We start from the raw sequence: 22,561 nt of genomic DNA, 5'->3' as shown, positions 1-22,561 counted from the left end.
ACCATCAGTGAAATGTGTGGAGATTCGTACTAACTATATTTATCAAGACTCTTTGAAATTTGAAATTTGAAATCTGAAATGACGCTTGTAATGCTTTCTTTGTATTACTACTTTTCAACCACCCTTTTGTTTTATTTGTTTATTTGGAAATTTGGCTTTTACAAGGTAAAAATAATAAATAGAAATAGCATGTATTATTTCATTAAAAATTTCGATAAATTTGTACTTAAAATTAGTTTTGGGATAATTCAATGAATGGCTTTTATACAGTAGTGCCAAGAAGAAGAATGACGATGCGGTTTCTTTCTTTCTGGTCTTGAATAAAACTGAAATGAAGTGTTTCTATGCTTTCCACTTCCCAATTCCCATGCCATCCTAACCCAAACAGATCACAAGGTTTTAAGTTTCATAGCAGTTTGAAATTTGAATGCCCCCGACAGATATTCCTTCCCGGAAATGAGATTAGCAAGCATTTCTACATCAGAAATATGCAAGTTGCCAAAAAAGCTGAGGCATCTTCACCTCCTTTGTCAAAGCCTTTAAGGCATATTCCTCGGATGCAGCTCATAGCATTCATCAGGTAACTACTAAAAGAAACAAACCGAATAGCCTATGGACTATATATATCACAAAAAAAAAAATATATATATATATATATATATAACTCATTGAAATTAGCCTTACAAAAGATTCAAGAAATAAACTACAACACTTGTTGCATACTCATTGTTCTTCACCCCATGTTTGCAGACAAGACAGCCACTCTTAACTTGGATGTCATGCTAGTTAAAACAGGTTAAATGGGAAAGCTGTCTACTTACTCATCATCCTCGTTGTCCTCATCTTCATCATCAAAATCTTCCTCCTCTTCTTCATCCAATTCGCTTTCTTCTTCTAATTCTGCATCATCATCCTCCACAATAAACCCTCCAAGTGTTTCATCATCTTCATCTGCACCGTTTCCTTCCCCTGCAGAAACAGATTTCTTCCGCACAGAACTTCTATTTTTTCCACCACTATCCTTCTTTGATTTGTCACGTTCCTTTGATCTCGTAGAATAAACTGCTCTCTGAACCTTTCTTCCTTTCGCGTTAACATCCTTATCATCCTCACTCTCACCAGTCCAGTCGTCATCATTGTCTCCTTTCCTTCTCTTGCTCCCCTTACGTCCCCTCCTCCTTTCTCCACCAGCTTCATCATCATCCTCACTATCTTTTCCGGATTCCTCAAGGAACCAGTCCCAATTCTTTATATTACGGATGCTTTCATTCGGATATTGATCAAACTCATGCCCCATTACGAGAAAGCCAAATTCTGCATTTACCACTTTATTATACAACTAGAAAAAATAAATTTGCCAAATATGAAAGTTATAAACAGTTCAAATGAAAGATGATTAAAATTAATCTTCCTGGATTTTCTTTTCTCAGTGATCGAACTCAAACTAAATCTAACGAACTTAACAAAGAAAAAGTCATTCTTACCTTTAACAGGGTCAATATCTTCTATATCAACAATCTCTGCTCCACTCTCACTCCCTAAATCTCCTTCTTCTTCTTTTCCATTTTCTTCACTCTTCTTCAAGACAAACCAAACAGGGATTCGACTCGAAACGCAGAGCCAATCGCCATCTGCCAGCTCATCTTTGTCGGAATTTTTAAAAACCTTAATCGCTCCGTTTTTTCTGCTACGTACCCAAACCGGGTTCTTGCCTGTAACTTCGAATGAAACCCTAGGCTCCTTTTGGGTCTCGCCTTTTTTGTCTACCGGAGTTCCGAGCTCAAGTAAAACGTGATGGCGAGACACGGTCCGGTCGCTGGTGTTGAACCCTGAGCCTCTTCCGAATACGGTCTTGAAACCATACTTTAGCGCCAATTTTGAACCATTTGCTCCTTCGATTTCCATCACCTTTTTCCCTGCTCTTTTAACAACGGTTTGGTCGATTGAATTTTGAAATGAACATTTGGATCTTTAATTTTGGTCTAGGCGCTTAGCGCCGCTATAAAGACGGCACCGTTTCATTTGCTCTTTTTCTTCCCACCAACGAATGACTCTTTAAATAATAATAATTAATTAATACTAATAGCAAAAACTCATCGGAATCAAGGGGAATGAGGGCACATACATTCTTTGTAGCGTACTCAATTAAATTCAACAAATCACTGATTACGATGTAATTATATTATATTACATTTCGTAATATTATTAAAAATATTTTTATTTTATTACTTTATTAAAAATATTTTAAAAATATTATAATTTTTTTATATATATAAATTTCAAAAAATATCTCCTTGTTACTTTTCGTAGTATTTTTTATTTGATGATGGATGATAACTGTTAATAAAATTTATATTATTTTTAAAATAAAATATATAACATAAATAATTATATTAAGTATGAAAATAAATAATATATGACATTAAAAATATATATAATATTATATAAAAATTAATAATAAAAAATGTAAGTATGTTAAACTTATATTTTAATAAATAAAAGTAATTTTATAAATTTATATTATATTCTTAGTTAAGTACTTATAAACTAAATGTTGTAATATTGTTTGTCTTATATTTTAATTATTACTTTATTTATATACCAAATATTACAATGTTATCTTCTCTCAATCATATTAATTGTAATTACATTACTTATAATCATATTTAATTGTAAAATACCAAATGTCACCCTAATATTAAACTTATTCAAAATGACAATATTCCTTTTACAAATGTTACTTTATTTCGTCCATTATTTGAGAGTCCAGTCTATCTCAAAGTGGCTTGCTTGATATTATTAATGTCTTTCATTTAGTCGGTCGACTTATAATTGCTTTCTATACATCTCATTTTTTTAGTTATCTTGCAAATCCTCCCTCAACCACCAAGTATTATTTCTTTTGGATGTTTCTCACATTATTTTGAAGTAAGAAGTACGCTATACCTACCCATTCTAGCATTGAGTCTGAATATCATGCTTTTACATATGCTACTTCAAAATGACTTTGGTTTTGTTTAATATTGGAGGATACATGCATCGCCCAATCTTCTGTCATTGCCCTTCACATTGATGTTCAGAGAGCTGTCCAAATTGCTTACAAATCATGTGTTTCATGAGCACACCAAATATATTAAAATTAATTATTATTTTGTACATCATCATGTCACTCGAGGGACTCTTCATTTTACTTTCATGTTTTCTTCAAATCAAATTACTAATATCATTGCTAAAAACTCATATTCCATACCACCTTAAATTTATTGGAGAGTGTTATAATTATACTAAGGGTTCGCTGGGTAATTAAAAAATAATTTATTAAGTAAAATTTTTTGTGTAAAATATGTTATAAAAAAATTTAATATTTTAAATTATTTAAATAAACAGTTAAAAATATTTTCTGTTATTTGAATTATACATAAAATGTTTTAAAAATAAAATTTTCGTCTTTTTATCAGGATAATGTATACATATATATTCTATAATATAAAAATTAAATTCAAAATATTACCTATTTTTCTTGTCTGCCGTACCATGGCTAGTTGATCAGTACGGCTGAATCAAAACGAGTCCATAATGACAGGTCTCTCCTCACGGGGACACGGGAACGCGACTCAACTCTATGCAAAACCCAAGAAAATCGGCGGAGGCGGGAAAATTTATTAGACATAAAGAAAACAAAGGCAAAAAGAAAAACAAAGAGAGGGAGGAGAGAGAAACTAGAAGAAGGGAAAGGGTAGGGAAAAAAATGGAGGCTGAGAAAGGGAGATCAGTGGAGGAGAGATACACTCAATGGAAGTCTCTGGTGCCTGTCCTCTACGATTGGCTCGCTAATCACAACCTCGTTTGGCCTTCTCTCTCTTGCCGGTCCGTATACACACACACTCACACACTCTCTCTCTCTCTCTCTCTCTCTCTCTCTCCCGCCTCTCTAGGGCTTCGACTTTAAGAATTTTTGATAATGTGTTTGGTTTCTGAGAAAATGAAGGAAAGAGCTAAAAGGGAAAATAAATAATTTTTGCAATGTACCAAATGTTTGCTGTTGTTTTGGATTTTATATTTCTGTTTTTGGTTTTTTTCAGGCGCATTTAATGTCTTTTTTATTAAATTTGATACTGTTATAATTAGTAATTTTTTGTGTATGGAAAATGGCGATGAATATGCAACTCTTTTAAGTTACAGAGTTTCAACCATCAAACTGGAAAAGGAGTGGCAGTTATATTTTGTAGTTTTCTGATTTTAGGTGGGGCCCGCAACTAGAGCAAGCTACTTACAAGAATCGCCAGCGTCTTTACCTTTCAGAACAGGCAAGTCGCTGTTTGTGGAAGAATTTGAAATTGGATCCTTATTGTTCTACTACTATGTTTATATCTAACAGAAGAAAAAGGCAGTTACCCTTAGTGCTACATTTGAACGGGAAACTTGTTATTCGAAGGTGGTTATTGAGTTGCTCTTTGTACATTAATTCTAGTAAATGAGAGGAGTTTACTGGGAAACCCCATTAATTTTTGTTTTGCTTCTTCTTGCTGTTGGATTTGAGTGAGCCTGGTAACTTACTTCCACGTTGGCCTTCACAACGGGTAAAGCTGCAGACATAAAACATTATTGTGTTTTTGAAATTTTTCCATGCGTGAGAAAGAAGTGTGAACTTATGGTGTTTTTTTATTTGGCTTTATACATACCAATCTACTTTAGAGAACGGTCGTTTGTTCTGATTGACTCTCGACATTCTTTTGCTTGTTTTTTGATTCATCCTGGTTGCTCAAGTTTCATTTGTGTCTAAAACCAGACTGATGGAAGTGTTCCAAACACACTTGTAATAGCGAACTGTGAGGTTGTTAAACCTAGGGTTGCAGCTGCAGAGCACATTTCTCAGGTGATATGATTTATAATACTATTTCCTTTTTCCCTATTTAGCTCATATGCTTTCCTTTATAATCAAAATTTTTATCTGGATTTTGTCTAAATTATTGGAATTGCTGTGGTACTCGTTTCTTGCTTGATTTGCAGTTCAATGAAGAAGCACGCTCTCCCTTTGTGAAGAAATATAAAACTATTATACACCCTGGCGAGGTATTTGTGACTCCCATTCTCCCCTTGTTTTAAACTTAACTAATTAGTTGCTCTGGTAGTTTATTGATCTGATAAAAACTAAGTTTTCATTAAGATGGTGCCTCCATGGAGTAGTTTTTAATTACTGAAATAAAAATGGAGAAAAAATAGATTGCTTTCTAGAAAGGACAGGGTTTATTCAAAGAACTTCTGATATAACTTAATACACAGGAGAAAGTCATTTATCTATTAAGTTATATGAAACCTTTCTTTATGATTCTCTAAATGATGAAACTTTCTTGTAACTCCAATGGAATTTTGAAGGAATCTGTTGGAGTCATTTAGCATGCTATGATTGTCATTTTGCAGGTGAATAGAATCAGAGAACTTCCACAGAACAGCAAGATAGTGGCAACACACACTGATAGTCCTGATGTAAGCATTTATTACTTTCGTCTTTCTCTTTCAGATAAAGAAAACTAAGGATGCAAAGATGTCTAACTTATGTTTGTTTTTGTTGTATTTGAAACGTATAAGCCATTGATGCTCAATGTGGACTGAGTAGTTTGAATTTTCGACATAGGTCCTCATTTGGGATTTAGAGGCCCAACCAAATCGTCATGCTGTGCTGGGAGCTACAGATTCTCGCCCAGATCTGGTGTGTGCTGAAGGGAATTAAGTTTTTGATATTTTTATCAATGCCTTTTTGTCTTTAATTTTCATTTGAAAATTTTGTGACTATATCTGTATACTTACCCGTAACAATCAAGCCAATCTGCTTGTTTAATTATCCAAAAAGAAAAAATATCTGCACATTTCATGATTGCATAAATTACATTAAAACTTTTACTTACAGACCTTCAGAAAATTATAATAGTAGCTTCTGCTAGATGGAAATTTCATTTCATGTTCTTGTCATCAGGTTGTCTTTAACTTAGAATCTACTATCTTACAGATATTGACTGGACATCAGGATGATGCTGAATTTGCTCTTGCTATGTGCCCAACTGAACCCTTTGTGCTATCTGGAGGTTGGAATCATTTTCTTACATTCATGGACTTTTAAAATCTTTGTATAACGTAATTCTTGGCTAGGCCATAGTTAGATAACATAGGGTGCATATGCATGTTGCTCTGCATATTTACTATTATTATTCAAGTATTACTGAGTGATGTAGTTGTCATATGTTCACATTTATTCTTCTTACAGTATTTGTCAAAATAAGAAACTATCTTTGATGCAACTGCTACTGTAATGAAACAAGATTTTTCTTTTGACTTTTAAAAATAATATGCTTTTCCAGAAAAAAGAACTTTTAGAAATATGCTTGTTAAATTGGATATAAACATAATATTTACCGGGTATATTTAATGCATTTTCTTCTCTGGATATGTGATTGACAATATGACTTTTGCTGTCTCTTAGCTTTTGGTGGCCATTGGGGTGAGACAGCTTATGGTCTTAAACCAAGGCTTAGTCTTGTGGTAATTGTGGTGATTTTACTCAGAGTCTTTGGAAACATGTTATCGACTTGAAGTGTAGTTTTTGGTATAGTGAATTGTGGCACTCCAGTAGTCAATTCTTATTATGTGTTGGTTCGTTGAGGGGCACTACCATCATGAGGGATTGTTTTTTTCTCCCTTCCAAAGTGGATGGTCAGACAGTCTGTCTTATGTTCTATTGGTTTTGTCTGATTTTTAAACTTCTTGAGGCAAATGGAGTATACATGCAGCTTGTACGTTTGCAATACAGTCAGCTTATTCCAATTACCTTGGAGAAACTGGAAAAAGTTGGCACTATAGGTATATTCTTTAATGGATGCCTGCATGCAGGACTCCTTCTGGAAAATTTAAATAATATACTATTGTTCCATGTGCTGGAAACTTAATCAATTATTTTCCTCTTTGTCTGTTACATTTTGGTTTTCATCTCAAATAATCCTTCTGACCAAGGAGAGTTACTGGCAGGCAAGGACAAGTCAGTGGTTTTGTGGAGCATTCATGATCAGATCTCTACTCTTGCCATGGAGCCAGGGCCCACAAAGTCTCCAGGATCTACTGGCACAAGTACAAAACATGCCTCTAAGGGTGGTGGGAATAATGATAAACCTGTGGATGGCCCTGTCATTGGGCCACGAGGTATCTACCAGGGCCATGAGGATACTGTTGAAGATGTACAATTCTGCCCGTCGAGGTAACTGGCTTGATCACTGTCATGGTTTGAATTATTGTTACTTCATGATTTACGTGACGCAGTTGTCGATGCAAGATGTGTCATTTTTTTCAAAAATTTATTACCTAAAGTTTATTCGATGTCATCTGTAGATCTTTCCTGCATCCTTTTAACTATACAAAAAATTTACGAGGAGTCCTTTCTCTGATTTACTTGTGTTTAGCACTCAGGAATTCTGCAGTGTAGGTGATGATTCTTGTCTTATATTATGGGATGCAAGAGCCGGCGTCACTCCAGCTGTCAAGGTTTGAATTCTTCTTTGTATAAATCACATCAGCGGTCTGCCTTTGATGAGAAAACTTTTAGTGGATATTAGCAGTGGCGGATCCAAGATTTTGTACGAGGGGTGGCTAAAGAGCAATCAAGGTCATGGATCGGGTCAATGATGTCATTAATCATTTTTGAAAAAAATTAAATTATAACATAAAATTTCATTAACAATTTACATATAAGTTTTAAACCTTAAGAAAAAAAAGAAGTAAAATAGAAAAAAAAAACTAAATCCATGTCAATGGTGTTGGTAATCTTTTTCTTAAATAATTCTAGAACGAAAAGAAAAAAAAAAAGAGAAAACAAGCTTTGAACCCAAGAAAAAAAAGAAAAGGAAAAAAGAAAAAAAGGATAAAAAATAATTCTAAAAAAAGTGAAAGAAAAATTTCTAAAATTTAGGCTTAGAAGGGACTGAGCCTAACTCCTTTAAAATTTAGCAAAAAGACTTACCACTATTCCAAACCAATATGTTTTATAAGTTTAGGGGGTGGCAAAGCTATACATTTGCTATTTTATACACATTAAAAAAAAAAAAAACTGAGGGGTGGCTGCCGCCACCTCTGCCACCCCTCTGCCTCCGCCACTGGATATTAGTGACCCATGATGTGTTATAGCCTTATAGATGTCATTCTTTATCATGCTTAAATGTTCAGTGGCTATATCTTCAAACCCTTGCCATCTTGATTACTGGACAAAAAGCCCCTTCGAGTGGTGAGGACTGCTGTTTACCAAATATGTCAGTAACAGTGAAGGGAATGGTGTTTTGGTCCTAGTGAAGGCTGCCACCAAGGGTTGCTAGGCATTGCTTGTGGTAAAGGGGTACATTTAGCATTTTTTTAAATTTTAAAGTAGTGCAGTATAGAGGAAAGGAAAATGCATGTTATACACGGTTTGATGCACAAATATCTACATCTTAAAATCATTATTTATGTTCTCTTCAAATATCCTCTTTATCGCATTGCCTTTTTGTTTGCTGTCTTGTGCACTTCTCCTGCATTCTTCTCAAAGTCTCAATACTTCTTTGACAATTTGAAATTTCCTTGTAGATGGTTGTAGTTTTTTCTTTCTTATAAATTGTTTCTTTTTTTCTTTGGGGGTATGAGCAGGTTGAGAAAGCTCATAATGCTGATCTTCATTGTGTTGATTGGAATCCTCATGATGTAAATCTCATTTTGACAGGGTATATAGTTCTCTTAGACATTACACTTGTATTCTCTATTAGGTCGCAATGTGGGATGTTCTGGTCAACTTTTACATTTTACATCCCGTATCTTTATGAACCACTATATATATATATATATATATATATATATATATGTATGTATATGTATATATATGTATATGTATATGTATATATATATATGTATGTATATGTATATGTATATGTATATATATGTATATATGTATATGTATGTATATATGTATATGTATATATCATTGGCTTTTAATTTAGTCTGCATTTATTAGGTCTGCTGATAATACTGTTCACATGTTTGACCGTCGAAACCTCACTTCGGGTGGAATTGGATCACCTGTTCATAAATTTGAGGGTCACAGTGCTGCTGTCCTTTGTGTACAGGTGCCAAGGAAACTTTCTAGCAGACTTGCTTAGCTCCAAATCTCAAATGTTCTCTGTTATGTATTAATAAAAGGGAATGCTTTTAGATGTTCATGTTATGACAAAAATATTCTTGTCTTTGCAGTGGTCCCCAGACAAGTCATCAGTCTTTGGAAGTTCTGCTGAGGATGGGATATTAAATATCTGGGATCATGAGAAGGTGTGAAGTTAAACACTTCTTCAAGACAACTGTGCTCTTCCTCTCTTTCTCTCATTTTATAGAAAATAGGACAGATTAGAGCTAAGAAACTGAAGAATCAAGAAATCTAGTTGGAAAATCTTTTGATATATATATTTCTGCTACTGCATGTATGACAAAGTTGTTTTTCAGATTGGGAAAAAGCAAGATACTGCTGGATCCAGGGCAGCAAATGCTCCTCCTGGCTTATTCTTTCAGCATGCTGGGCATAGGTATAGAGCTCTATATTCTTTCCTAAGTTAAGAATCACTCTCTGGAAATCCTGATATTTCTAATGTATCTATGTTTGAGATATGCCATAGGGGACATCTGTATGCTGCATACAAATATTTTTACCAGATGGCCTGTTGATTATGTTCTAGTGTTTCAATGCCTTTTCGTGTTTCTTGTTGCACTTAACAAATAGGTTAGATTTTTATGTGTATGATGATAAAAAACGGGAATTATGCCTTTGTATGATCCCCTCCCCCCATAATGTACAATTTTAAATTTTAGATGGTGTATTGGAATCGTCAGTCTTAATTTCCTGTGGTTCATTTGAAGATGGTAAACTTGCATAGTCTTTGAACAGTGAACTCTGCTGTCAACGTAATCTTTTAAAAGAAACATTTCAACATTGGGTGATTAAGTTGTATATATGTGTACAGAGACAAGGTTGTTGACTTTCACTGGAATGCATCTGATCCATGGACAATTGTCAGTGTGTCGGATGATTGTGAAAGCACTAATGGTGGTGGTACTCTACAGGTAATTAAACTTATTTCCGTTTAATATTTACAAATGGACTTTCGCTATTACATTATTGCGGCTTTAGGTGGTTCTTCAATCTTTTATTACTTGTTTCTTTGTGTTCTGTTTTGCTACCGACGGATTAAGATATACTAACATGGGAAAATTATTGAAACTGGAGCTCAGCAGCGTAATTTACAGTAAAGATTTAGTATTTAGTATCTCATCACCTCCTTTGCCCCAACACCATGTACAATATGCTGCATCATATGGAACAGGTTGGTGCAATGGCACTACTTTGTCCATATAGGACGTGGCCCTTATTGGAGATATAGTAGAAAGGTACAAATTAAATGGAGTCCTAGTCATAGATAGATTTATATTGTTTTATATAACCACTGTAGAGATCTGATGCTTCCCTCCTAAAGAAGAGAAAAAATTTGGATGCTTAAAACATACAAACGTGACTGAACCAAGTGATGTTTTGGTGCAGATGTGGCGGATGATTGATTTGATTTATCGTCCTGCGGAGGAGGTCCTAGCTGAGCTGGACAAGTTTAAATCTCACATCCTGGCATGTGAAAAAAATTAGTGAAGCTCGATGTTCTTTAGTCCTAAGTTTCTGAAACTAGATCTGTTGCTTGAGAACCATCCTTTCTTGTGTAGGGAAAACAAATTTGAGGTACGAATGGTAATGGATAATACTTGGTTGGTTGGTAGGCCCTCTTAAACCTTGCTTGTCACCTACTTTTTCTCTTCGTTTTTCAATGTTAATGATTGTTCTAATGACACGTGTTAACATCTTTCTATGATCAACACCATACTCAATTTACAAGTTTGAATAGTATGAATTTTAACTAGTGCTGATAGCAAGGGTTTTAGTTATAGAGGGTTTTTTTTTTTTTTATTTGAAGGAAAGAGATTCGAATTTTATTTTTTTAAATAAAAAAATTATGCATTAATTAATGATTCAATGTTTGAATTGAACGTGGGTTTTAGGTATGGAGTTTGATAGGTGTACATTTAAGGCGGTGCTTTTCCTAGGGAGGATTGTTGGAACTTGAAAGCGGTGATGGCCCACGGTTGGCTGGGCTTACACTGCTGAAAAACGTATGCAAGGATATATATATGGACCACTGTTCGCTTCAATTCCAGTTCTCGAATGGGAATTTCATCGTTGCTGGGTTTTGAAGGGAATTTAAGCGCTCCCAACTTTAGAAGTATAAAATGCCTCTGATCATTTTTTTTAATCGTTTGTTTACTCGTCCATTCTAATATTTTAGGAGAGCGGCATATCATGAATTAGGAAACCATTTCTCCAGCTACTTAAAGGGTCACGCCATGAATAAAGATGTCAATGATTAGGATATTTAATATTTTTTTAGTTATTTTTAGATAGGATATTTGAGTTTTTTAAATGTTTGATTAAATTTTAAAATTGTTATTCGAATTTGTATTTGAATATTTTTGTTATTATCTATTAAACATAAAATTAATATATATATATATATATATGTATTAATTAAAAATTAATTAATTAAAATTAGTTTTTTAAAAATAAATTAAATAATTAATGAATATTTGAACTTCACTATTCAAAATTTACTTGAATTAATAATAATTTTATTATTCAAATTTGAATATAAGATATTTTAATTTTATTTAATTTAGTCAAGTAATATTATTATTATTACTTTATATATGATTACAAAGTACATATTACTATTCTCATGAAAATAAATTCACGGGCTACTAAAAAAATTTACAATAATAAATTTCTTAAAAATGATAACAAAGGACTTGAGTTAAAAGACACGCATCATTGTCTTGCCGATAAAACATGGCAAAATCATTGCATGCTTAGCTTCAAAATATTGTTAAAAAATGAAGAATAATCAAAGTTAAGAGATTTCATTTCCTTGCAGGATTAAAGCATACTATAATCTAGACCAAATTATTTTGACTAAGGAAATAAAAAAAAAAAGTAACAGTCAGGCAAAAAAGAAAAGAAATTGGTAATTATCAAGTTTTCTAATTGAAAATTGAAAGCTTGTCCTTTTTTTTTTTTTTGTTGGAGGGTTAAACTTAAAACTTAAAAATAAATATATAAAATGTCGGGTTCGCAAAACCCAAAATAAGAAAACGAAAAAAAAAAACTAATAGGCAGAAGCTCTGTGTAGTTTAGTAGAGTACTCTGCTTGCTTCCCTGACCATTTTCCAAAGGCTTATATTATCCATCCCAACTCTTTCAACTCTTCTCTCTCTGTCTTTCTCTTTCTCTGTCTCTCCCTCTCTTTCTTTTTCCCAATCTCTCTAGAAGCAGTGACCAGACCAATCGAAGAAGAAAGAAGAGGAGAAGATGGGAACGAAGAGGAAAACTCTCTTCTTCGCTTTTCTGCTGCTGCTATCCACTGCTCACTCCTTCTACCTCCCTGGTGTCGCCCCGCGCGATTTCCAAATGGTACCCTCTTTCTCTCTCTCTCTCTCTCTCTCTCTCTCGGGGTTTATCTTTGCTCGTCTTATCTTTAATGTTTTTGTTGATTTCTGGTTGAGTTTTGTTTTTGTTGATGGAGATAGGGGTTGGATCTAGGGTTTTAATGGTTTGATCTGATGTGTTACTGTTTCATTCTTTTAGATCTGTAGTTCTGTTCTGTCTCCTTTTGGGTTTTGATTTTTTTTATTTGATTTTTGTTTTAGTGGTAATTGCCTTGCTTGTTCTGGATTTCGATTCTAAAATGGTGGACTAGTAATAGTGTAAGCTGAAAATAGATTATTCAGTTGAGTATGCCTGAGTTTTTTTTTTTTTTTAAAGATTAAAGTGAAATTACAGAGAAAATCAATATTTGCTAACCCTATTTGTTATTTTTGGAATCTTAATGCTGAGAGAATCATATATTGTTTAACAAATGATGGAGTATTATAAATGTAAGGCAGATTGCCCACTTGTAATGTTTTTTGGCAAGAGATTTTGCTACTGTATCAGTTTTTTTTTTTTAAATTAACAATGCAAGTAAGAAGAGGAAAGTATAAGCATGAATGAGAGATCTATTGCCTTTTGCAAAATATGAATCTGAATTAACTTATCTTGGCTTAGAACCACACTTTCTTTCAAGAAGTTTATGTTTAAATCAATAATTATTATGCTAGCTCAATCTTCATATTTGGCTTCCATATTGTATGATGCCCAAATAAGCACCATGTCTCCTGATTGTGCAACGTGAATAGCAACTCCTAAAGGAATTTAGCTTTGGATTCATAATACTAGTTTACTCTGATGCATGATTATTCTTGATTGCTTATAGCTTATCATTTTGATCTTAGGGGGGCATTTGGTGTGGGGTCATGAGAGGGGGTGATAGAGCTCTCAGTTGCAATGGTAATGATCACCGATATGAGGAAATAAAAGCTACTTCATTCTTTGTCTAGATCTTACTTTTTGTGTTTCATAATATCTTTTAAAGTTAAGGATGTGATCGCTTTCACCTTATTTCCTTTTATCAAAAACTATGAAGAGATTACAATAGTTCTTCAAGTTCCAAGGGATCACTGACTATAGGCTTGAAAATATAAGAGCATATGCATGGAATGGAAAAGTCACATGGTGCTTGGGATATCTGTTTGTACAATTTAAAGTTGGTAAATATGTCAGTGCTGATTTGCATTGCACTAATAGACTTGCATTTTCCTCAAGGTCACATATTACTTTGCTTGAAACATTTTTTCCCTTTTCTGATTTTGGGGGCAGGGGGCATGTGGAGGGTATATTCAGATTATTATTGTCCAATTCTGAATTATGGTGAAGATATTTTTTGTAATGGTTTCATGTCCTTTATTGTTTGTAATATTGTGTCTTAAACTGTCCTTTTTTCTGATTCTGAACAGGGCAATCCCCTTTCTGTAAAAGTGAACAAATTGTCATCTACAAAGACACAACTTCCATATGATTATTACTACTTAAACTACTGTAAGCCATCCAAGATTGTTAACAGTGCTGAAAATTTGGGGGAGGTGCTACGTGGTGACCGCATAGAGAATTCCATCTACACCGTGAGCATCTGTTACCTTTCTTAGCGTAATTTACTTGCTGTTGGCAACAAGTAGAATTTTATGAAGGGTTTATAGGTAGTTTCTGCAATTCTTACCTAATTGTTTATCATGTGTTTTGCCCCAGTTTGATATGAGGGAGGATCAGCCTTGTAAAGCAGTCTGTCGAAAAAAACTTGATGCTGAATCTGCAAAGAATTTCAAGGAAAAAATTGATGATGAATATCGAGTTAATATGTAAGTAACAAATATAATGCCAAAGATTCATGTTTCCTTGCTCCTTTTTCTTTATGGAGATGTTTTATGTGATTTTTACCTCTATTGCTTTTAAATGTTGTTTCCTGCGACTCTCCTCTTTCTCCTTTTGCTGCTCGTAAACTGGTGGTGCATGTTTATACTGAATTATATGGAGTTGATGCACAGGATTCTTGACAATCTTCCAGTCGCTGTTCTTAGACAAAGGAGAGATGGAAGTCAGTCAACAACATATGAACATGGTTTCCGTGTTGGATTCAAGGGGAATTATGCTGGGGTAAGCTTTAGGAAGCTAGTATTGTGTTGGAAGTTTTATGTGTTTCTTATTTATCTTAATAATTTATATGCCTTTGCAGAGCAAGGAGGAGAAGTATTTTATCAACAACCACTTGAGCTTCAGGGTCATGTTTCACAGGGACACTGAAACTGATGCTGCTCGAATTGTTGGATTTGAGGTTACCCCAAACAGGTTTTCTTCCAATTTCATGACTCTCTTTTTGTCTTTTTGCATTTGTTTTGACACTTAATTAAACTCTGTTTATTAGTAGCTTTTGTGGATTTGGATTATGAAGCATTGTTGCAACTTAATCCTCTTCAATTTCCTTATCTGGCCTTAGAGGGGAACAGGGTTAAACTCATCATAATGGTATTCTAAGTAAATATAGTCACTGGAAGTTATCTACTACTTCAGATTTTTTTTATGTGCTTAAAGAGTTACTGTTCTTCAATTTATTCAAAATATGGTTAAAGTAGCAATTTGTGTTGCCCTTTTTGAAAGATGCTGAAAGAATTACTGAAACTGTGTTGAAATTTTTGTACATTATGCAACATAAGAAACTAGGATTTTAGGAACAGGGTAATTTTCTGTTGGTTATCAAATGAGTGGCCCACTTATGTCATTATTGTTTATATGTATGGCTTTTATAAACAGCATTAATCATGAATACAAGGAATGGGATGAGAAGAATCCCCAGATAACGACATGCAATAAGGACACCAAAAATCTAATTCAAGGTAGCACTGTTCCACAAGAAGTTGATGTAGGCAAGGAGGTTGTGTTCACATATGATGTAACTTTCAAGGTACAGTGCCTGCTCTTTCTCTTTCTTGTCATTGTTTTTCTATTGTATATCCTAATGCACAGGTTAACTTGTGGTTTCTTCAGGAGAGTGATATCAAATGGGCTTCTCGTTGGGACACATACCTTCTGATGAACGATGATCAGATCCACTGGTTCTCCATTATAAACTCACTGATGATTGTTCTCTTCCTATCCGGCATGGTGGCCATGATCATGATGAGAACATTATACAAAGATATTGCAAACTATAATCAGTTGGAAACCCAAGACGAGGCTCAGGAAGAAACAGGATGGAAACTTGTCCATGGAGATGCCTTTAGGGCTCCTATCAATTACGGTTTACTCTGTGTTTATGTTGGTACAGGTGTCCAGATCTTGGCAATGACACTTGTGACAATGATATTTGCATTGCTGGGCTTTTTATCTCCTTCCAATCGTGGAGGGCTAATGACTGCTATGGTTCTCTTGTGGGTTTTCATGGGAATATTTGCCGGTTACTCCTCAGCACGTCTATACAAAATGTTCAAGGGCACAGAGTGGAAGAGAAATACTTTAAAAACTGCATTTATGTTTCCAGGTATCCTCTTTGCTGTCTTCTTTGTGCTGAATGCACTAATTTGGGGAGAGCAATCTTCTGGTGCAGTCCCGTTTGGAACAATGTTTGCTCTTGTTTGCTTATGGTTTGGTATATCAGTTCCATTAGTCTTTGTTGGGAGTTACTTGGGTTTCAAAAAGCCAGCCATTGAAGACCCTGTGAAGACCAACAAAATTCCCAGGCAGATACCAGAGCAGGCATGGTATATGAAGCCAGTCTTCTCTATACTCATTGGAGGCATTCTTCCATTTGGAGCTGTTTTTATTGAGCTGTTCTTCATCTTGACATCAATATGGCTGAATCAGTTCTATTACATCTTTGGCTTCCTTTTCATAGTGTTCATCATTTTAATAATCACTTGCGCCGAGATAACAATTGTGCTATGCTACTTCCAGTTGTGCAGTGAAGACTACCACTGGTGGTGGAGATCTTACTTGACTGCTGGCTCCTCTGCTCTTTACCTTTTCCTGTACTCAGTTTTCTACTTCTTTACCAAGTTGGAGATCACAAAGCTGGTTTCAGGCATCCTTTACTTTGGGTACATGGTAATTGTTTCATATGCCTTCTTTGTCCTGACAGGGACAATTGGCTTCTATGCTTGCTTCTGGTTTGTTAGGAAGATCTACTCCTCTGTGAAAATTGACTGAGATGAGAATGTAGAAAGAGGGTCAGATCTATGCAAATTACGGGGTGGAAGAGAGGAAAGCATGATATGGACTTTTTCAGCTGTCGACTTTTTCGGGATAATGATATGCAATGGAAATTTTTATTTCCTACTGTCTCTACAATCTCTTTTCATTAGGTAGGCTTGGTCTGTTATTTTGTCTACACTGTTAAAAGTTATGTACTGTACTCTTTTATCTAGTTTCTGCAAGGAGTAACATTTGTGATCTAGTCTTTAGATATTTTGATACTTAGATATCCACTGTCAACAAAACAATCAGGAATTTGTGAATTCTTTAATGCTTCTTAATTGGCTTGAGTATACTCCAAATTGTTCCTCCTTGGTTGAGTCTAGCATTGCATCCCATTGTAGTAGTAGTAGTATGCAGTTTAAATTGTTAGGTCCCGCAAATCATTACATACTACTGTTTGCTTTAACACAGTGAATAAGGGGCCTGAATCAGTTTCCATTCTCCATTTCAACTTCTTTATTTCCATTTTAACATTAGATGATTATCTTTCATTGTGCATTATTATCCTAGTTTATGCTCTATGTTCATAGGCTTTGTTTCATCCAATTTAGTAATTCAAGCTGATCTTTATTCCATTTCTTCTCCTGTCATGTTGAAGAGAACCTAAGCTATTTTTGTCTAATTGATAATTCTGTACAAAATTTATCAACCTATTTGATAATGCAAAATTTTGGCCTAATGCTTGTCTCATTTCGTGGTGGTTGGTACTTATTGAGGTGAAGTTGGTTTTTGTCTTCACAACTCTCCATTCCTGGTTTAATTTATTTGATCTTAGGATTAGTACAATTACACCGATTTTTAAAGCAGGAAGAGGCCATTCCTATTTGCCAGCATGGTAGTGGGATATCCCAAACCTAGGACTAGGAGTACAAGAGCTCTGCACATTCTTCTTTCTTCTTCTTCTTTATCAACAGCTTTTGAAGATGGGTTTTGCGGTTAATGTGGCATCATGATTAAATTCCCATGTCGCCGCCGGGCTTTGAAAATTCATATGAAGCAGGGTAAGAGACTAGGCAGAGGCTGCTTATGCTGCATCAGAAACATTGATATTCTTATTTGCTTTGGAATACTATCGGTACTAGAGGCCAATCTGATAAGGTCTGGCTAAATGTTGTGTTTGCCATGACTTTGTGTAAAGAAATAGGTTGGGTACGGATCCTCATATTTTGGATCGTTGACATTCACCAAGTGTAACATTTTGGTTATTTTAAAACTAATTATACAGGATAAGAATCTTGGCCAAGGCGGAAAAGAGGGGAAGAAAAGCTTAACCTAAATATCACTAATCAAAAGCATGTTTAAATCACCAATGGGAAGGTGCAGTTTACATCAGCTCTGGACCCTATGAACGAAAATAACATATATATATATATAGTCAGGCCGAGTCGTCAGATTTAGCCTTCAATGCTTCAATTACCGCTGAAAAATCCTCATCACTGAGGCCATATGCCTTTGCAACCTTATACAGCTCGTTTGCTGCGGCTGCAATTGGAGTGGATTGGGAAACAGATTCTGCTAATCCCAAAGCAAGTCTGAGGTCCTGTTGCCGTTAGCTTCTGTTATGATATGAATACATGATAGCATATGTCTTTGCAATGTTGATTATCTCTGTAACTTACAAACCTTCTGTTGATGCTTTAAGGGAAAGGCTGTGGGATAGTGGGATTTAACCATTGAGGGGCCTTTAACAGAGTACATTGGTGCACTAATAGCACCCTGTGCGACCACCTGCAATACCACAAAATAATGCGAACCAAGGGAAGAAAACAAAGACCACATTCAATCATCCAAATCCAATCAACTCATGCATGTGGAGTTTAGTGAATACCTCAACTAGAACATTCGGGTCAAGTCCCACTTTCTTGCTAAGAAGTAATCCTTCAGAAAATGATGCCATCATACTACAAGTTTCCAAAGTAAAGCATTGTCATCATATAGTTATCACATACACCAAAAGCACAAACTTAAAAGGCAGAAGAACTTACCTTCCCATGATCATGTTAACAACGAGTTTCATAGCAGCTCCATTTCCAACCTCCCCAAGGTAAAATCTTGACTGGAGAAGGAACATAAATATTAGAATTTTCTTGTAATGGTTAATTGGATTAACAGGGGTTAAGAGATATTGTTTGAATGAATGTGTGAGTCTTTGTGTGTGTGTGAAGACATAGTACCTTCCCCAAGATGTTCAAGAGTGGAGCAACTGAATCATATAGAGATCTGTCACCTGAAACATATTTTGAGTCCCCCCATCACCATGTTATGTGACACAGATTTCAATGGTTTAAAAAGCTTATATTCTAAACTACGGATTAACCAGTAAAGAGGAAAAGATCTGAAGCTAACTGAGGATATAATACTTGAAAATCAAATTTTGAAAATATTTTAGCATTTCTTGCTACATTGTTGGAATTTAGTTCACATTAGATTAGACAACATATTTAGCATACTAAAAGATGATGCAAAAATTTTCTTACCTGCAGTAAGAAATATCAGCTGTCCATCTTCTGCTGGCTTTTTGGAGCCTGAAACTGGAGCCTGCAAAAGAAGCAATGGAGTTTGATTAGCAGAAATTCCAAGATTATCACATTGCTGAAGCACACTCAAATGACAAATCTATTTGTACTTGGGATGAGTGGCAAGGGTCTTAGAAAATGAAGCCTGATTGTAACTTTACCTCTAGAAATAATGCCCCAGTTGCTTTGATATGCCCATTGATCATTTTAGAAGTGGCACCATCAACGGTTGAAATGTCTACATAGCTGTCAATGCCAATGCAATATCATCAATTCAAAGACGCCATGTGGGACCCTATCAACTAATTCAAGAAAGAAGACAGAGACACTATAATTAGTTATTTACTTAATCACCAATTAACAACTAATAGTTGGATGAATTTGTTGTACCAATTGAAACTTAATGTTGTTACACTAAACGCTTCTAGTCCGGTGCTCACTGCCATAAGGAGGTATCTATTTCATAGTGCTAAAAACTTTTAAATGAGAGCAATGGAGCAATGTTACCCTTTTCCAGGACCCATGCCACTCAGAACTCCATTCTTTCCACAGGCAACATCAATCTGGTATAAAGCAACAATGAGTTGCCAGATCTTAATAGTCCAAGCAAAACAAAATAACAATAAAAATTATTACAGAAACATACGCACTGCGCTTTCAGGGTCAGCAAGCATCGCAAATGTGACATCACAGTTGGCAGCTACTTCCTCGGGAGAGGATCTATACCTGCACAAATAAAATAACAACAAATACCCTTTTAGTGATAATTTTACCTTAAAATCTGGTTATCTTGAAGAGCTCTGGACAAAAACACCAATAACAAAAGAAAGCTAGCTTTGCAGATGAAGAACAAAGGCTGCAAGATTCACACAAGAATTATAGAATTCATAGCAAATTCCCCTAGATTAAGTTTACAATTTGTTTCTTTAGTAGAATTAAATAAAGTTAGGTGTCCTCTTTACTCTCTTTCCGTTGAGCAAGTATTTGCATTAACAAAGAGACCGAAAGCCAACAGGTCAGGAATAGAAAAATATGAGACATAGACTGTGACTTTATCCACTAAAGAATATGTGGCAATTGTCTACTAAGTGACGTAAATTTACCCTGTAAGCACATCTACCAACGGTCAAGAATATAACCAGTCTGCCTAACCTAGTATTAACTCAGACTATGTATAACTGAATGTTAATATGTAAGGATCCGAACTTTAAGGAGTTCATAACAACATTGTAGTGCTAAGAAAACTAGTTTCACAGAAGGGATATTGAAATCTCACTTTGCACCAAGGCTGATGAAAGGATCACATTTGCTTTTTGTCCTGTTCCATACCGTCACATCACATCTGCAACATACATGTTAGAGGATTAAGCTCTAAATACCTAAGAGTTAAATCATCTTTTTTTATTGGAAGAGTTGAATCATCTTTGATGCTTAAGATATTGAAATTACAAAGGAAATTTTTTTACTCAAACTGATGTTAGAGGATTTGTGTCAAAGAAAGAGAGAGAATCAGATCAAAAGGAAATCAAACATAGGATCTTGCAGTTCCATAGTCAGCTGTTGCGAATGAAGAACATCTCCTATGAGACAATTTTATTTCAGTTTGATTGTTCTTTCTGTACTAATTAGGTAGAGAAACCATGTCAATACCCAGCTTTTATGAGATTCTGTGCCATTGGTGAACCCATAATTCCAAGACCCAGAAAACCGATTTGGCCTGAAAATTTACCTGTTGCATTCAGCATAATCCTTGCATGAGTTAGATAGCAGGTTGTGGCAATTGTACAGCATATCTTATACAGAATAAAAAATGGTTTACAAGTTAACCATAATTATTCCTCTGACGTTTGAATCAATATCAAATGTAAGGACCTGTCATGACAGTACTCAAGAAATCATACAGCACACATTCAGTGGGAATCCTGGCGCAACAATCAAACACAAAACTTTGCAAATGACATCTCCAGAGGCCCAAGCAATGCAGCCTAACAATAGCCTAATCTCTTAAGGTGTAAGCCCTGATTGTGCTAAAAATATCTGCATTTCTATCTTTTGGTACTCCTATCAATTAAGTGCTCAATATATCTCTACCTCCCCAATTCCCTGGTGGTCCCCGCTAAGTTGATAACATAGCTGAACAATACAAGCATACAGCCTGAACATCCATAACATTGTGACCAACATAAATTACGTAGTGAAAGTTACCATCTAAGAAAACTGCTGACAAGGGGAAGCGCCATATTCCTTGCTTAATCCATGAACTTCCATTACCAAATCCATGAATTCCAATTTCCATTTTCTTACTTAATCCATGAACAACCATTACCAAATCCATGAATTCCAATTTCCAAATAATCCCTCACGTTTTTTTCTGGTTGCGAAGACACCCAACAAATTTTTAATGCATTTTATATGATCTATCTGTAACTTTTTGAACCAATGGAGAAACCCAATGCAACTGGCTCTTAGAGAATGGAAACACGTTCAGGATGAAGCCTTTGTCATTTTCTTTCCTTTTGTGGTAGAAAAAGAAGCAGTCATCAAAGAAGAATCGAAAAAAAAATATAGATAACAGAAGAAAACGTGACCAAAGGGATAGCCATAGAAGAAATACCTTGGGATGAAGCATCAGAGGCCTGAGAAGAGAGAGCCTTGACAGAAAGAGAAAGCAGGGGTTTTGAAGGAAACGAAGAAATGGGTGTTACTCTAAAGTTGTTAGGAATACGAGGGCAGAAGGTAGAGCACAATGCCATGACTGTTGAAGATAAGAAGTTGTAAGAGCAGTTGGCGTTGGGCTTAACCAACAAAGTGGAAGTCATCAGCCGTTTTTTAAAGTAGGAGGAATGTAATGCAAGTATAGGAGGCTATGACAGAAGCCCGCACATCCATGCAATCCTTTCTGTTTGTAAATGTTCGGATAAGCCGATAAAGAATTAGGGCTCAGCTGACCCTTGTTCAGTCGCTTGCTTTGCCTTGTAGAAAATAAGAATTATATGATATATTAGTAGTTTAAACTTTAAAAACCGTCTACCAATTGAAATTAATATGTTTGTTTTCTTCTTCTTTTTCAGAGCGGTGATTGTAGTAATACCTCACAAGGAAAAATATAGTAATACCGTATCTCACAAAACAAATATATAAACTCTCTTTTTTTTTTTTGAGTATTCCTATATAAAATTCACAGCCTAATTCCTTTGAAAGCAAAAGTTACTTACAAAATGTTAATTAAAATTTTAAAAAATCACAAAATATCATGTTATGTGACAAAAACTAA

The 22,561-nt window shown here is 34.9% G+C and overlaps 4 protein-coding genes across 6 annotated transcripts; 2 read left to right on the top strand and 2 right to left on the bottom strand.

Moving 5' to 3' along the window:
- Positions 1-495: 495 nt before the first annotated feature.
- LOC18596138 (SMAD/FHA domain-containing protein) lies at positions 496-1,963 on the bottom strand. The gene is made up of 2 exons (XM_007024427.3): positions 1,485-1,963; positions 496-1,314 (listed from the first exon to the last, which is right to left on the bottom strand). Exons 1-2 carry the CDS (start codon positions 1,903-1,905, stop codon positions 818-820), a joined length of 918 nt encoding a protein of 305 aa, XP_007024489.2. The 5' UTR covers positions 1,906-1,963; the 3' UTR covers positions 496-817.
- A 1,568-nt stretch (positions 1,964-3,531) lies between these two features.
- On the top strand, positions 3,532-10,832 carry LOC18596136 (WD-40 repeat-containing protein MSI4-like). Of its 2 annotated transcripts, XM_018122492.2 has the most exons (15): positions 3,532-3,867; positions 4,244-4,307; positions 4,790-4,876; positions 5,011-5,073; positions 5,422-5,487; positions 5,636-5,710; positions 6,008-6,083; positions 7,021-7,246; positions 7,449-7,530; positions 8,662-8,735; positions 9,023-9,134; positions 9,259-9,333; positions 9,505-9,584; positions 10,020-10,119; positions 10,595-10,832. In XM_018122492.2, the coding sequence occupies exons 1-15, from the start codon at positions 3,623-3,625 to the stop codon at positions 10,691-10,693; spliced, it is 1,524 nt and encodes a 507-aa protein (XP_017977981.1). In that variant the 5' UTR covers positions 3,532-3,622; the 3' UTR covers positions 10,694-10,832. The 2 variants fall into 2 exon arrangements, with proteins under 2 accessions (XP_017977981.1, XP_017977982.1); XM_018122493.2 differs by lacking the exons at positions 8,662-8,735; positions 9,023-9,134.
- A 1,423-nt stretch (positions 10,833-12,255) lies between these two features.
- On the top strand, positions 12,256-17,070 carry TMN7 (transmembrane nine 7). The gene is made up of 7 exons (XM_007024418.3): positions 12,256-12,562; positions 13,984-14,148; positions 14,273-14,382; positions 14,569-14,677; positions 14,757-14,869; positions 15,332-15,482; positions 15,566-17,070. Exons 1-7 carry the CDS (start codon positions 12,461-12,463, stop codon positions 16,721-16,723), a joined length of 1,908 nt encoding a protein of 635 aa, XP_007024480.1. The 5' UTR covers positions 12,256-12,460; the 3' UTR covers positions 16,724-17,070.
- Positions 17,071-18,024: 954 nt separating this feature from the next.
- On the bottom strand, positions 18,025-22,249 carry GLYR2 (glyoxylate reductase 2). 2 transcript variants are annotated; one of them, XM_007024416.3, is made up of 12 exons: positions 21,902-22,249; positions 20,938-21,016; positions 20,564-20,629; positions 19,938-20,013; positions 19,795-19,850; positions 19,449-19,533; positions 19,249-19,309; positions 18,946-18,998; positions 18,757-18,827; positions 18,600-18,672; positions 18,395-18,499; positions 18,025-18,303 (listed from the first exon to the last, which is right to left on the bottom strand). In XM_007024416.3, exons 1-12 carry the CDS (start codon positions 22,104-22,106, stop codon positions 18,232-18,234), a joined length of 1,002 nt encoding a protein of 333 aa, XP_007024478.3. In that variant the 5' UTR covers positions 22,107-22,249; the 3' UTR covers positions 18,025-18,231. The 2 variants fall into 2 exon arrangements, with proteins under 2 accessions (XP_007024478.3, XP_007024477.3); XM_007024415.3 differs by having other exon boundaries at positions 18,025-18,311; positions 21,902-22,246.
- Positions 22,250-22,561: the final 312 nt, after the last annotated feature.

Source organism: Theobroma cacao, chromosome 6 (genome assembly GCF_053813885.1).
Source record: "Theobroma cacao isolate CCN51 chromosome 6, ASM5381388v1, whole genome shotgun sequence".
Taxonomy (NCBI): domain Eukaryota; kingdom Viridiplantae; phylum Streptophyta; class Magnoliopsida; order Malvales; family Malvaceae; genus Theobroma; species Theobroma cacao.
The sequence above is the reverse complement of the archived record's forward strand: the minus strand, read 5'-3'. Positions and strand labels throughout refer to the sequence as shown.